The sequence below is a fragment of the Zootoca vivipara genome, chromosome 5 (assembly GCF_965207765.1).
Source record: "Zootoca vivipara chromosome 5, rZooViv2.hap1.1, whole genome shotgun sequence".
NCBI classification, from domain to species: Eukaryota; Metazoa; Chordata; class Lepidosauria; order Squamata; family Lacertidae; genus Zootoca; species Zootoca vivipara.
The window spans coordinates 32,881,178-32,897,154 of record NC_142588.1 but is presented as its reverse complement, the minus strand read 5'-3'; the positions used below and the strand labels follow the sequence as shown (position 1 = coordinate 32,897,154).

Genomic DNA, 15,977 nt, shown 5'->3' with positions numbered 1-15,977 from the left:
TTAGACTTGGAAGGAATTGATAATAAATTCGGCTGGCACGCTTATTTAATAGATGGGAAGGTAAGAGTTCATAAAGGGTTCAACAGCCATTTAATCAAAAAATCCCTTTTAAAGACCTGGGAATGTTATAGAAGGCTGCTGGAACCCAAAACGCCGAATTGGGCATCACCAATTGAAATAATTACAATCAAGAAGGTAAATTCAAACGGGAAATGGGGGAGATATACAGATTTACTGCAAGAACAGGAAGGTAAACTCAGATTGAAAAAATATGAAGAAGTAAAACAACACTTAACAGGGTGGCTGCAGTATTGTCAGATAAATAGCAGATTTAAAGAGGACTATTTCAAAAACGGCTTCCAGAATGAACCATCATTATTAGAAGTTAACTTGTTGCAAGGGGATCGGAAAGTTATAAACAGGATGTACAAAGTATTATTGGAGTGGGATTTAAAGGATGAATCCGTAAAGGAAACAATGATTAACTGGGCGATAGATCTGGGGAAACCAATCCTAATGGAGAGTTGGGAAAAACTTTGGAAATATTCGTGGAGATTCACGGCGTCAGAAACGATCAGGGAAAACATGGTTAAGATGTTTTATAAGTGGTATCTCACGCCGGTTAAAATTAAAAAAATGTATAAAACCCATGATAATCTCTGTTGGAGATGTAAAAGAGAGGTAGGGACATTTGTGCATATATGGTGGCACTGTGATAAGATTAAAATATTTTGGAATGCAATTTTGGAGGAATTGAAAAAGATATGTAAATATAACATTAAAAAAAAACCGGAATTTTTTCTACTAGGGATGTTGGGAGAGGAAATTAAAAAACAAGATGAAAAAATATGTTTATACGCAACGGCAGCTGCAAGAATTCTATTGGCGAAGTATTGGAAAAAGGAAGAAACTCCCAACATTAAAGAATGGCAGGAAAAATTATTAGGGTATATAGAATTGGATAGACTAACAAATGTAATAAGGGGAGGGAGCTGGGAAAAATCGGCGAAAAATTGGAGGAAATTTGGAGAATATCTTAAAAAACAGTGCCCCATGATAAAAACTTGGATTTGCTTTTAACACCTCGCAAAGAGTGAATTCAAAAAAACAAAAGAAACAATGCAATAAATATTAAACTATTAACCCGGGAAGAGGACAAGCGGAAGTCGGTTAGTAGGTGAAGGGGGATTATGTATGAATATTGTGTGTACATAGGAATTTATGGAATATAAGTATCATAAGCATTACAAGAAGATACAGGTATTGATATATGGGCTAATTTACATTCAAATTACACATCAGAATATAGATTTTGATTCTATTTTAGATTTAAGTTTTGATATTAATTTCGTGTTACGTTTTACGTTACGTTATAATTTTTGTTATGATATGATTTAATTCTAATTTGTATTTGAATTACGATTTATTGTTATTTAGACATCGTTAGGCTCTTTTTTTGTATTTATATATGTATTTGTTTGTGTTCTCGTTTTTTTTTCTTTTTTTCTTTTTTTTTCTATTTTCTTTGTATTTTTAATGTGTGTTTTTCATTTGGTATCTTTTCTGTATGCTTGTGTATTTTAATCTCAATAAAGTTTATTAAAAAAAAAAATTTTAAAAGATGATGCTGTTAAGGTGCTACACTCAGTATGCCAGCAAGTTTGGAAAACTCAGCAATGGCCAGAGGATTGGAGAAGATCAGTCTACATCCCAATCCCAAAGAAGGGCAGCGCCAAAGAATGCTCCAACTACCGCACAATTGCACTCATTTCACACGCTAACAAGGTTATGCTCAAAATTCTACAAGGCAGGCTTAAGCAGTATGTGGACCGAGAACTGCCAGAAGTGCAAGCTGGATTTCAAAGGGGCAGAGGAACCAGAGACCAAATAGCAAACGTGTGCTGGATTATGGAGAAAGCTAGAGAGTTCCAGAAAGACATATACTTCTGCTTCATTGACTATGCAAAAGCCTTTGATTGTGTCGACCACAGCAAACTATGGCAAGTTCTTAAAGAAATGGGAGTGCCTGATCACCTCATCTGTCTCCTGAGAAATTTCTATGTGGGACAAGAAGCTACAGTTAGAACTGGATATGGAACAACTGACTGGTTCAAAATTGGGAAAGGAGTACGACAAGGTTGTATATTGTCTCCCTGCTTATTTAACTTATATGCAGAATTCATCATGCGAAAGGCTGGACTAGATGAATCCCAAAATTAAGATTGCCGGAAGAAATATCAACAACCTCAGATATGCAGATGACACAATCTTGATGGCAGAAAGTGAGGAGGAATTAAAGAACCTTTTAATGAGGGTGAAAGAGGAGAGCGCAAAATATGGTCTGAAGCTCAACATCAAAAAAAAAAAACCAAGATCATGGCCACTGGTCCCATCACCTCCTGGCAAATAGAAGGGGAAGAAATGGAGGGAGTGAGAGATTTTACTTTCTTGAGCTCCTTGATCACTGCAGATGGTGACAGCAGTCACGAAATTAAAAGACACCTGCTTCTTGGGAGAAAAGCAATGACAAACCTAGACAGCATCTTAAAAAGCAGAGACATCACCTTGCCAACAAAGTTCCGTATAGTTAAAGCTATGGTTTTCCCAGTAGTGATGTATGGAAGTGAGACCTGGACCATAAAGAAGGCTGATCGCCGAAGAATTGATGCTTTTGAATTATGGTGCTGGAGGAGACTCTTGAGGGTCCCATGGACTGCAAGAAGATCAAACCTATCCATTCTGAAGGAAATCAGCCCCGAGTGGTCACTAGAAGGACAGATCCTGAAGCTGAGGCTACAATACTTTGGCCACCTCATGAGAAGAGAAGACTCCCTGGAAAAAACCCTGAAGTTGGGAAAGATGGAGGGCACTAGGAGAAGGGGACGACAGAGGATGCGATGGTTGGACAGTGTTCTCGAAGCTACGAACATGAGTTTGACCAAACTGCGGGAGGCAGTGGAAGACAGGAGTGCCTGGCGTGCTATGGTCCATGGGGTCACAAAGAGTTGGACACGACTAAACGACTAAACAACAACAACAACAAGTGTAAATTAGACAACTCCTAAGTGTTAGTACATCTCTCCATCATTCTCCCGATAGCAAGTCTAGAAAAACTGCAAAAGCTGAAATGATACCAGTGGCTTTTTGATGGCTTTGCATATCTTTCTTTGGACATTTTCAACACTTTTCTGCTCCCTAAAAGGAGGAGGTTAGACATTATTGCATAGCCTGAGTTACAGCATGACTATTGATTCATCCACTAATCTCTGTTTATGCCCCGGGCCATGATCTATTTATATGGCACTCTTGTATATCATGCCTGGGCAGTCTTGAAAGAAGTGGATTTTCTAGATCCACTTCAGTTGGGGTTTACGCCTAGTTTTGGCACCGAAGCTGCTTTGGTTGTCTGATATGATGACTTATATTGGAGCTAGACAGTGGAAATGGGTCCCTATTTATTATCCTAGACATCTCAATGACTTTCAATACCATTAAGCATGGTATCTTTTTGGAGCAGCTGTCTGAGTTGGGGCTGAGCAGCACTGCTTTGCAGTGGTTCTGGTCCTACTTGCATGCTGATGCTTGGGAAGTGCTATTTGGTCCTGTGGATCCTTCAATGTGGTGTTCCTTAAGGTTCGATTTTATCCCCCATGGGATCTTTTTTGGATCCTTTGCTGTCACATGAGGCTCCGGTAGTCTTGGTGGTGAGGAGTGTCTTCCATCAGCTTCAACAGATGCCCCAGCTGTGCCCCTATCTGGGCAGGGATAGCCTAACTCAGGCACCCCCAAACTTCAGCCCTCCAGATGTTTTGGACTACAATTCCCATCTTCCCTGACCACTGGTCCTCTTAGCTAGGGATCATGGGAGTTGTAGGCCAAAACATCTGGAGGGCCGCAGTTTGGGGATGCCTGACTAACTTTAGATGTCTATGCTCTGGTCTTCTTCCATCTCTCTCCCCCCCCCCCCAGCCCAGGGAGTCCTCATAAGGAAGCTGTGCCTGGAGGAAGAACTGTGAGGGGAGAGACTTCATCAGGCAAAGTCTTCTTCCACCTGCCTTGCCCCACCCTCCAGTCTCTGCATCTCAATTTGTATTGTATTGTATGTTGTTGTTTTATTGATTGTAGTTAGCAATTATTTATTGTAATTGTTAAGAGTGGATTTCTGTTTAATTTTTATATGCTGATATTTAATATTATTCTATGCTATTCTAATGAATATTGAATGTTACTTTATTTGACACAGATTGCGTATTTTAAAGTTAGGTTTTATTATCACATTTTTGTATTGCATTAGATTGTTATAAGGTGTACATTCTTTGTTTCTTCACCTTGTAAACCGCCTTGAGTATTGTAAGATAGAAAGATGGTATACAAATTAAAAGATGATGATGATGGTAACCTATAGGTTACAATACTGCAACATGTTACACCTGGGGATGCCTTTGAGGACACGTCAGAAGCTTCAGTGGGTGCAGAATTCAGCAGCCAGTTTGCACACTGGGGCAAGACAGTTTGGGCAGATAACACCAATCCTGGCCCAACTGCAATGGCTGCCAGTCACTTTCTGGGCCTAATTCATAGGGTTGCCAGACTCAATAGTGGACAGGACTTCTGTGCCTTTAGTTGCCCTGCTCTCATTTGAGTCTGGAAACCTTAAAGAGAAACCAGCAGACCCTTTGCTTGGAAATTAAACAAAGGGTCTGCTGGTTTCTCTTTAAGGTTTCCAGACTCAAAAGAGAGCAGGGCAATTAAAGGCACAGAAGTCCTGTCCACTATTGAGTCTGGCAACCCTATTCATAGTACTGGTTTTGACCTATATGGCCTTGAAGTGACTCAGTACCACTATACTCAAGGATTGCCTCTCCCCGTAGGAACTGACCCAGACCCTGCAACCATCATCTGAGACCCTTTTTCATGTGCCCCCTCCACAAAAAGTCTGGAGGATGGCAACATGAGAACAGCCTTTTTTGTGATGAATCCACACTTGTTGAATGCTCTCTCCTGGGTAGCTCATTACGTATCTTTCGGCACCAGGCAAAAACTTTCTTCTTTTCCCAGGAACAACCCCACACCAATGGCCTTTTAAACTGGTGTGGGGTTGTTCCTTTGTTTTTATGTCATGTGTTTTTGTGCTTTTATATTGTAAACTGAACTGTGTTCCTTGGATGAAGGATGGTATAGAAATATCATCATCATCGTCATCGTCACCATCATTTTCCCATTTGACTTTTCAAAATATGGTACACCTCTTTTTCAGGGTGTGAAGACTGGGAAGTTCAAAGGCTTTGACTGGGGAAGCAAGGAAGAAAACATGGCTCACCACAATCAGGTAATAATTTCTCACTAATTGCATCTCTCTGTGTGTGTGTGTTTATATGAGGGTAGATACTGGTAAGGCTTGGCCTTGGCTACTGGTGGGAAAAGCTGCTACAGTGGAACCTCGGTTTATGAACACCTCAGTTTACGAATTTTCGGTTTACGAATGCCGCGGACCCACCTGGAACGGATTAATTCACTTTCCATTACTTTCAATGGGAAAGTTCGCTTCAGTTTATGAACGCTTCAGTTTATGAACAGACTTCCGGAACCAATTACACCCATGCTTCGGGTTAAGTACGCTTCAGGTTGAGTACTCCGCGGACCCGTCTGGAACGGATTAATTGACTTTCCATTACTTTCAATGGGAAGGTTCACTTCAGTTTATGAACGCTTCAGTTTAAGTACTCCGCAGACGGTCTGGAACAGATTAATCCATTTCCCATTACTTTCAATGGGAAAGTTCGCTTCGGTTTATGAATGCTTCAGTTTATGAACAGACTTCCAGAACCAATTGTGTTCATAAACCGAGGTACCACTGTATTCATAAAACACATGGTGGATAATATGAAGTTCCAATGTAAAACAAAAAAGTCAAGAGTGATAAACTTAAATGAAGTTTATAACCAGGCTGTATATATGTACATACAGAAAACATAATGGTTGTGATGCCCATAAATATGTTAGCAAAATCGATATTTAATTCCATAAACTGAACATATATCAAAAGAAGATAACCTCAGCAAGTGAAAACCTATGCAGTAATCAGAATAAAAAGAAGCTTTTTGTACGGTGCATGATGTGTTCTTATACTTCTTCCATCATATTCTTTAGATAATTGAAATGCCTGCATAAGATGTTCTTAATGTCCTTCAGTCAGACTTTCTGAATAACTGAAATGCAAACTGCATTTTGGTGTTCTATGCTTCTCCAGTGGACTAATTTGTTATGCAGCATCATTTATGTAAAAGTTCAGTCTCGCATTTATTTATTTTTTAATAAAAAGAAAGTACAGTGGTACCTTGGTTTAAGAACAGTTTAGTTTATGAACAACTTGGATTAAGAACGCTGCAAACCCGGAAGTAGGTTTTTTAGTTTGTGAACTTTGCCATGGAAGCAGAAGATGTTCCACTTCCTGTTGAGTGTGTTCCATTTGTAAATTGAGTCCCCCGCTGCTATGGGAAAGCATGCCTTGGTTTAAGAAGGCTTTGGTTTAAGAACGGACTTCCGGAACAGATTAAGTTCGTAAACCAAGGTACCACTGTAATTAAATTCCAAATACAGGCAATGACCAATTTAAGCACGTTTCATTGACTCGTGACTGTGCATACATACATTGCGCCAAACCTGGACGCCACTAGAAAAAGTGCAAACATGGCCTTAAAAGAGCCCAGAAAGTTTTTTTTAAAAGGCACAAAAACAATGCCCAGCAATCCTAGGAGCCCTTGCACTGACTGTCAAGACCTGTGGAGAGTTGGAGTTTGATCAAGGAGTTTTAGAGGGAACAATTATGGTGGAATTTGGCAGTTTTTGGAGATCATGCATAATAGCCAGACAATGTACAAAGATCAGTCAATCTATGCACATTCCCCCAGGCCTGCTGGAGACTATATATATTAACCAGGAAATGTGCACAATTTCATCTTCATGGATGCTGTGCACATTCTGTATGATGCCTTGTAAATCTGCACAATTGTCCAGTTGTTATGCACATTAACGGCTCAATTTATATTCCCCTTATATGTGTGTTTGTTTTGATCAGGAAGTTTTTGCAGAGTCCTAAGCTACAAGCTATTTTTTAAACGATTATTTCCCCCTCTCTTTTAGGAAACAGCACCTTCCTATGAAATTAAACAAATGACTGTTCCAACAGCTCTCTGGAGTGGTGGAAACGACTGGCTTTCAACCCCAAAGGATGTTGCCTGGTTGGTGCCTCAGGTCTCAAACTTAGTTTACCACAAGTTTATTCCTGACTGGGAACACATGGATTTCTTCTTGGGCCTTGATGCCCCACAGCGCATGTATGAAGAGATAATTGAGTTCATGCAGTATTATCAGTGAGTTTGTGATCCTGAAATAGTCTTCCAAGATACCAGCACTATGAATCTGTGATGATGAGTGAAACTGCTACTACTTTGAAAAATTCACCATGGAAAGAAATCCCTATGTTCTTAAATACTATTACTAAACTGTCTATGCAAAGCACGGTAATTCCCCAGGAAATAGCATTTATGCACTACATATAATTAGCTAAACCCATGCATCTTTAGTGGAGGTGTTTCGTGTTTTCCCTCTTTCACTACAACTTATTCACAAAGCTTCCCAGGCTACAAAAAAAGTGGATAAAATAAAATAGGGAAGGCTTTAGACCTAATGTTGCCCCCTTTTAAACTCAAATAGAGGTTTTACAAGTCTCCTTTTTCATTCACAAAAACCAGGTCTCTAAGCTGTGTGACTCTTTTTTCAGCTGCTTCAAAGGGCCCTGAAATTATCCATTTATTTATGTTAATTCTGGGGTGTTTCAAACCAAGTGTCCTTTTCCCTTTTCTTCAGTTTCTTCCAAAAGCCCACCTCTTAATCCATATATAAATAAAAGTAAATTACACCTGCTCCAGTTTATATCTAGTCCCTGTCAGATCCAAATAAATAATAATAGAGAGAAATTAACCATCCTTCCTGATGCCAAAAAAAGCAGAAAACAGACCAAATTCAATTCAATCCCACAGTGTCAGTCTCTTTTAAATTTTTATAAAGTCTAAAAATTCCGCTTCCAGTACTGCATGAAATGTGTTGAGAAACAGCCACAGCCCAGTATTCCTGAAGGAGCGTCTCCACCTTCGTCGTTCAACCCGGACACTGAGATCCAGCTCTGAGGGCCTTCTGGCAGTTCCCTCACTGCGAGAAGCAAAGTTACAGGGAACCAGGCAGAGGGCCTTCTCGGTAGTGGCAGCCACCCTTTGGATTGGCCTCCCATCAGATGTCAAGGAAATAAACAACTATCTGACTTTTAGAAGACATCTGAAGGCAGCCCTGTTTAGAGAAGTTTTTAATGTTTGATGTTTGATTGTATTTTTAATATTCTGTTAGAAGCCACCCAGAGGGGCTGGGAAACCCAGCCAGATGGATGTGGAATGAATGAATGATGATGATGATGATGATAGCAGTGGTGGGAAGCAGTAAATAACAAATGCAATTCAATCCAAGCAAGTGTAAACTGATACACATGGAGGCAAATAAAATCTTAATTTCATTTTCTGTATAAGCTCCTGGGGTCTTTCCTGACAGTGATTGACCAGGAATGAGATCATGGGGTCATAGTAGATTGATTGATCAAGATGTTGACCCAGTGTGTGGCTGCTTTGTGGGGGGGGGGAGAGAGGTGGATTTCATGCTGGGGATCATTAGGAAAGGGGCTGTAGATAAAGCTCCCAGTATCATAATGGCATTATGATCCAAGAACCCATTGAGGTGCTAGACCAGTGCTTGGAGACAGTGACAGGCAGGATGTGAATCAATTTTTTAAAAAACTGAATTCTGAAAGAACGTAAGTGCTATGTGTTTCAAGTTCTCCAATCTGGAAAGTGTGAAGATGGACTGTTCAAGATGGAGTTGCAGGCTCCTGAAAGGAATAGACTTGTTGTTTGGGGATTCTCCTGGATTATTTCAATCTGTGCTACATAGGCTGCCCTTGAAGATGATTCAGAAACCTCAACTTTACAAAATGAAGCAGTCAGGATATTGGCTAAGATTGTGTATACAACCCGTTTTAAAATACATGGCACCTGAGCCCAATTCAAGGTGCCCACAGTGTTTAAAGCACAAAATGAATTAGGCTCCAGAATATCTGAAATACTACGTCCTTCCCTACAGATCCTTGCAAATGTTAATCTCAGCAGATGGGGCCTGCTTGGTAGCAGAGGTTTGGGGTGGTGAGTGCCTAGGAGATGACAATCTCCCTGGCAGCTTCTATTCCTCACAAAAATGCATCTGCCATCTTAATTGTATAGCTTCCATCATATGGTGAAGACATGTCTTTTTGCCCTGGCCTTTGACATCTGAGATACATATTTTCATTTAAAGTGCTCAAGTTAAAGGTTTGATGTGCATAAAATGTGATGTTTGTATGCATGGATATTATGTACCAGTGTGTATTTGCAAAGCAGAGAAGTTTGCAATTAAGGGAGATGGTCCGTTCTAGGTGAAAGTGGAAGCCTAGTGGGGTGTTGTTGTTTTCCATTCCATAGGGTTTAGGCTGCCTAATGACTCATTACGAGCAGGTCCCTCATCAGCAGAAAAATTTAAACCTGAAAAGTCAACATCCTTGTATTGTGGGAAACTGGCAGAGAAATTGCCAGTTCAGCATGTTGGGAGAAGGGTTCTGAGCATCCATCTGTCTTGAGAGACAATGTAACGGGATATGCAAAACCCATAGTTAGAAAGATCCTAGCCTTTTGAATCTAACAATGTTGCCAGTTTCTGCTTAACTCCAGATACCTTCCTGGAACAAGCTATCATATCAAGCAAGTTGATGCTATCTGCTTTCACAAGATAGAGCTGTGGCCCTTATAAGAGATGCTTTGTAATTAGTTTGTAACATTGCTCAAATTAGCTGCCTAAAAGCAAGATTCCCAATATCTAGTGTGACGGGTATAGGGCTCCGTTGAGTTGTTTATGACTCAATTAGGAGCCACTGATTATCGCCCGGCGCGCTTCCTCTGCGCTTCTCTGCTTCCGTAGATCCGGGCTGGCAGTAAAACACACACAGCAGAGTTCTTCTTCTTCTCACACAGCGAAAGCTTGTATAGCCGTTGTATAAAAAGCCTCTTAAGAACACACAGAGTCCAAAGTGTTCTAATAACTACTTAAGTTTATTCTAGAGAGAAAATAACAAACAACCTGGTGAGAGCGCAGACATCTTGCGACCGTCTCCCAGGCAGAAACGAAACCAACTGTAACATACAGAAACACTTCTGGTACATTCTGTAACATGATATTCCTCAGTGGTCAGGTGCTATACAGAACACAGTTAACCCTTTGGTTACTTGTTTCTCCTCACACCCCCTCTCACCTGAACACTGGGGATAGCGGGTATCCAAACTTACCCCAAAACCAACCCTTCACAGAATTCCCCATGCCGTTGGAAACTGAAGGGTTTTGTGAACCCATCTGCTAGGTTCTCCTGGCTTGGACAATACCTCAACTTCACCAAGCCTACCTGTATGCTCTGACATACGTTTCGGAAGCGGATGTCTAAGTGTTTGGTTCTGGCCTTGAACTGTCCAGACTCCGCCAGTCTCAAAGATGGTTGATTGTCGCCCCAAACAGTGATGGGCTGGCTACAATCACCCCAGATTTCCTGGACCAAACATCTGTAGTACTCCAATTCAGTGCATGTCGCAGACAACGCACAGAATTCGGCTTCCGTGGAAGACATTGCTATTAGGCTTTGCCTGCGCGACCGCCAACCAATCAGGGCATTTCCAAACTTGACTACCAAACCAGTCACTGACTTCCTGTCCTCCTGATTGGCCCAATCAGCATCTGCAAAACAAGTGAGTTGTGGCTCACCTTGCGCTGACATTTCCAAACAATACTCTTTGGTCTCCTGCAAATACCTAAGCACTCTCTTAATGCCATTCCAAGCATGCACGCTAGGTTTCGATGCTTCTCTACTGAGCAAATTGACTGCAAAAGCAATATCTGGTCTGCTCCATTGTGACAAATACAACAGACTCCCTAGCGCTGACTGAAACACTTCAGGACTCTCAAACGCTACTTTGTCCTTCACTTGTGACTCTTTCACAAAGTTTGTCTCCATGGGTGTTCTGACCCCTTTACAGTCAGACATTCTGAACTTCTCAAGCAAATGTTCAATCTTGCCTTTCTGACTGAGCAAGAAACTTCCATCCTCAGTTCTGTCTATCTGCACACCTAGATAAACATTCACTGCACCTAGGTTCTTGAGTTTGAACCTCTTGCCTAGCTCTTTTGCAAACTTCTGCACTTGCATCTGGCTCTTTGCTAAGCAGATCAAGTCATCTACATAGACAAGCAACAGTTCCTGCTGTTCTCCTTCACCTCTGAGATACAGACAACTGTCAGCTAGACTCTTCCTGAAACCTAGGCTCTTCAAAACAGAATCAAGACATGAATTCCAATTTTTAGCGGATTGCTTCAGACCGTAGATCGACTTGTGCAGCTTCCACACCTGACCTGGCACGTCACTCTCAAACCCTGGAGGAGGCAACATGTACAACTCCTCCTGGAGGTCAGAGTTCAAATACGCGGTGTCCACATCAAAGTGGTTGACCACTAGGCCTCTCTGCGCTGCAGTCGCTAAAAGCATCCTGAAAGATTCCGCTCTCGAAGTTGGACTAAAGACATCTGTGTAGTGGATTCCTTTCTTCTGAGTAAAACCTCTAGCCACTAATCTAGCCTTGTACTGAGGCTCTCCAGTCACTGTGGGTTTCAGCCTGTAGACCCACCTACAACTGACTGCTTTCTTGCCTTCTGGCAACTGTGTTAGGCTATACACACCAAGAGATTGCATGGAGTTCAACTCTTTCTCGATTGCAACTTTCCACTTACTAGCTTCCTCCACTGACAACTGTTGCACCTCTTCAAAGCTTTCAGGCTCACACACTGCTAGGTTCGCCCATACACTGACAGCTGAAAACCTTTCAGGTGGTTTACCTTTCGTGGTGCATTTTGAACGCCTTGGTCCCACATCTTCCCCCTCTAAATCCGAACTGCTTGTCTCTGACTTTGGCTCTCTCGGACTAGCAGCACTGTCAAGAGACTTACTACGCTTTGCAGCCCCCTCTGGGCTTGCTTTGGGTGAAGTGGGTGACCTACCACGTTTGCTGTACTTCCCAGGCTTGACCTGGGGTGAAGTCGGTGCGCTTCTGACTACTTGCTTCACTTCCCTAGGAGCTACACCACTTGGACCAGCTGCCTGACCTGGATCTGGTCCTGCAGCACCTGGAACTCCAGCATCAGCTACCTGAGTTTCCTCTTCCTGGTCAAAACCTGAAGACCAGTCAAGAAGAACTTCGGGGTTAGCATGAATGCGTCTCCAGCCCTCTTGTTCACAGAACGTAGCACTCCTGCTAATGTGAACGCGGGTTTGGTCCCCCTCTGCTGGTACAAACCTCCAAGCCTTTGAGTTTGGTTCGTAACCACAGAAGATCATTTTTCTGGATCTTGATCCTCCCTTTCTGCGCTTCTGCTTTGGAATTAGAATCCAAGCCTCACACCCAAAAGTTCTGAAATAGTGCACCTTCGGAACTTTGCCATACAACATGTAGTAGGGTGTGTTGTCCACAACTGAATTAAAAGCGCGGTTTGAACAATAATTCACAAATTTATAGCATTCCCCCCAAAACTTCTGGGGTAGTCCTGCATCAAACAACGTTGCCTCCACCAGTTCAGACAGCGTTCTAAATTTCCTTTCAGCTAAACCATTCTCCTGTGGACTAAAAGGAGCGGTTTTCCTGTGCCTAATTCCCTTGCTGCGGAAAAACCCTTGTAGTTCTGCACTCAAAAACTCTCCCGCCCTGTCACTCTGGAAACACTGGACAGTGACGGAGAACTGTAGTTCTACTTCGGCTACCCACTCCTGTATCACTCTGGCAGCCTCCCCCTTCTCTTTCAGTGTTATGACCCAGGAAAAATGGCTGAAATCATCCAGAAGACACAAAACATATTTTGAACCACCTAAACTTAACGTTGACATAGGCCCAGAAATATCCAAGTGCACTAACTGAAATGGTTTTGTGCTCTTCCTCTCAGACCTAGGATAAGAGCATCTCTTCGTCTTCGCTTTCGCACATGCGCGGCATTGCAGGTGTTTTTGACATGGCTTGAACCTGCAACCTTTGACAAAATCAGGGGCTTTTTTCACATAAGGAAAAGACATATGACAATATTTCCTTTGCCAAGCATGAATACAATCCTTATGGATAGCGCCCTCTGTGCCCTTTGGGGTATTGGCACTTTTAGCCTGATCATCACCAGTGTTACTTCCACCTGCTTGCCCCCTCCCATCTAGGACAAACAGACCATCAGACCCAACAGTAACACTTACCAGCTCAGCCCCATCTCTGGCAATTTTGCAAACACCATTGGCAAAACTTATTTCAAAGCCCTCACGCAATAAGCAAGACACACTTAAGAGACCATTCTCCATGCCTGGTACAACATAAACATCAAGGTTAGTGTCTAAGCATTGCATATAAAAAACACCCTTGCTTTTAATTGTTCCAGAAGAACCATCAGCAAGATGCAGGCTTTTTTCATCTTCAAGTGGCCTGCAGTTCAGGATCTGTCCTGAAGGAGGTACAAGATGATGGGTGCTGCCTGAGTCGATAATAAAAGTGAAACTGTCCTGTCCTCTGTTTCGAACCGTTGCTAAGGCAGCAGAAAGACGGCTGACAGGCTTATCTGGAGTTTTCCCACGTCCTCTGCCTCGGCGCTGCTGGCTGGTCCCACGACCACGTCCGCTGGGTTGCCTGGCACCTGGCTGAGTGACCTTGGCTGCTTCCGGAGCTGGGCAAAATCTTGCTACGTGCCCAGGCTCCTGGCACCGATAGCAAAGCCTTGTTGCGCACGCACTCACAGTGGATTCCTCAGTGCTTTTTACTGCACCCCCACTGGCTTCTCTGCGCCCACGGCCCCCCTTCTCAGCCGATTCTTTCTGGCGTCTCAGTTCCTCATCCGCCAAACGCCCAGAAACGTAAGCAATCGTGAGTTCAGCTTCAGGCATTGACTCAAATGTTAAACACAAATGTTCAAAATATAAACTTTTTCCTTCTCTTTGAACACAAGCTCATGCCGCTGCAGCTTATGGAATGCATCAATCACATTGGCAATGTGCTCCTTAATGGGTTGCCCTGGTCTCAGTCTCAACTCAAAGAGATGCCTCATAGCATGCAGCTTAGCTCCAGCTGTTTTTCTCTGATGGACCCTTTCCAAACTGTCCCAGGCTTCCTTGGCATTTTCAGCATTTTGCACATAGGGCAGTTGCGTAGCATCGCAGCTCATGGTAATGGCACATAGAGCCTTATTGTCTTTCCTGGTTTCTGCTGCAAACCTCTGTGCTTCAGCTGCTGAATTATCAGCGACAGGGGTTGGAGGATTTAACACACAAGTCCACAAATCCTTTCCCAGCAACCACATTCTGGCCCTTTCTCTCCACTCTGCATAGTTGTCGCCATTCAACCTCTGGAACGGCACGACAAATGACTCCTGTAGCTGCTCCGCCATCTTGTCCACCCCCGGGCTCCGTGTCCTTGTACTCACTCAGAATAGTTGACGTTGCTCCTCCGGGTAGACTGCGGATCCCAGCCTTCAGGGTCAGGGTCTTTCTGCTAGCGAGTGCATCTGTTAATTGCCGACTGCAAAACAACAGGTTTCTCCCAGCTAGCTCTTTACACCGGCTTTCTCCAAGGCTTTTACAGCTGCAATCACCTTTTATTGCTTTGGTGATTGATTAGGTTCTATGACCCATAACCTGTCACCCAGAACTTGTGACAGGTGGGTCCATGACCTGTTATCTCCCATAACCTGTGACGGGTATAGGGCTCCGTTGAGTTGTTTATGACTCAATTAGGAGCCACTGATTATCGCCCGGCGCGCTTCCTCTGCGCTTCTCTGCTTCCGTAGATCCGGGCTGGCAGTAAAACACACACAGCAGAGTTCTTCTTCTTCTCACACAGCGAAAGCTTGTATAGCCGTTGTATAAAAAGCCTCTTAAGAACACACAGAGTCCAAAGTGTTCTAATAACTACTTAAGTTTATTCTAGAGAGAAAATAACAAACAACCTGGTGAGAGCGCAGACATCTTGCGACCGTCTCCCAGGCAGAAACGAAACCAACTGTAACATACAGAAACACTTCTGGTACATTCTGTAACATGATATTCCTCAGTGGTCAGGTGCTATACAGAACACAGTTAACCCTTTGGTTACTTGTTTCTCCTCACATCTAGCCAGCCCCGCAACATAGCTTCTTTTACAGGAAAGAAGGATAAAACAACAACAACAACAACAACAACAAATGATAATGATAATGATAATGATAATGATAATGATAATGATAATGATAATGATAATGATAATAATAATAATAATAATAAATCATTTCTAACCTGCCCGTCTGGCTGGGTTCCTATGTGAAGATGCAAAAACATGCAAAGGGCCAGGGCCTTTTCAGTATTGGTCCCAACTTGGTGCAACGCTCTTTCACAGGAGACCAGGGCCCTGCGGGATTTGTCATCTTTCTACAGGGCCTGCAAGACAGAGCTGTTCCGCCTGGCCTTTGGGCTGGGCTTAGTCTGACCCCTGTGTTTTTCCTCCCTCATGGTTTGGATTTATGGACTACTTAAAATGAGGCTGCATTTTAAATTTTAATATTGTATTTTAATCTGTATTTTAATTAATTGCTTTTTATGTTTTATTGTAATTTTATTGGTGTTAGCTGCCCGGAGCCCAGTTTTGACTGGGGAGGGCGGGGTATAAATAAAAATTTTTTATTATTATTATTATTATTATTATTATTATTATTATTATTAAATACCAGATCTAGCAGCTGCCTCCTGCAAACATTTTTATATGAAACTTTTTAGAAAGCAAGCTTCAAGCCTTCGGACTCATTCAGGCCTG

General features: G+C 42.5%; 1 protein-coding gene across 1 annotated transcript in view; it reads left to right on the top strand.

The window, feature by feature from the left end:
- The window catches only part of LOC118096484 (putative lysosomal acid lipase/cholesteryl ester hydrolase), a 28,489-nt gene extending 20,984 nt beyond the window's left edge, over positions 1-7,505 (top strand). The window contains exons 8-9 of the mRNA XM_060274872.2: positions 5,258-5,329; positions 7,144-7,505. Coding sequence (XP_060130855.1) covers positions 5,258-5,329; positions 7,144-7,377 — 306 coding nt within the window. The 3' untranslated portion in view covers positions 7,378-7,505. The remainder of the gene's footprint in view (positions 1-5,257; positions 5,330-7,143) is intronic.
- Positions 7,506-15,977: the final 8,472 nt, after the last annotated feature.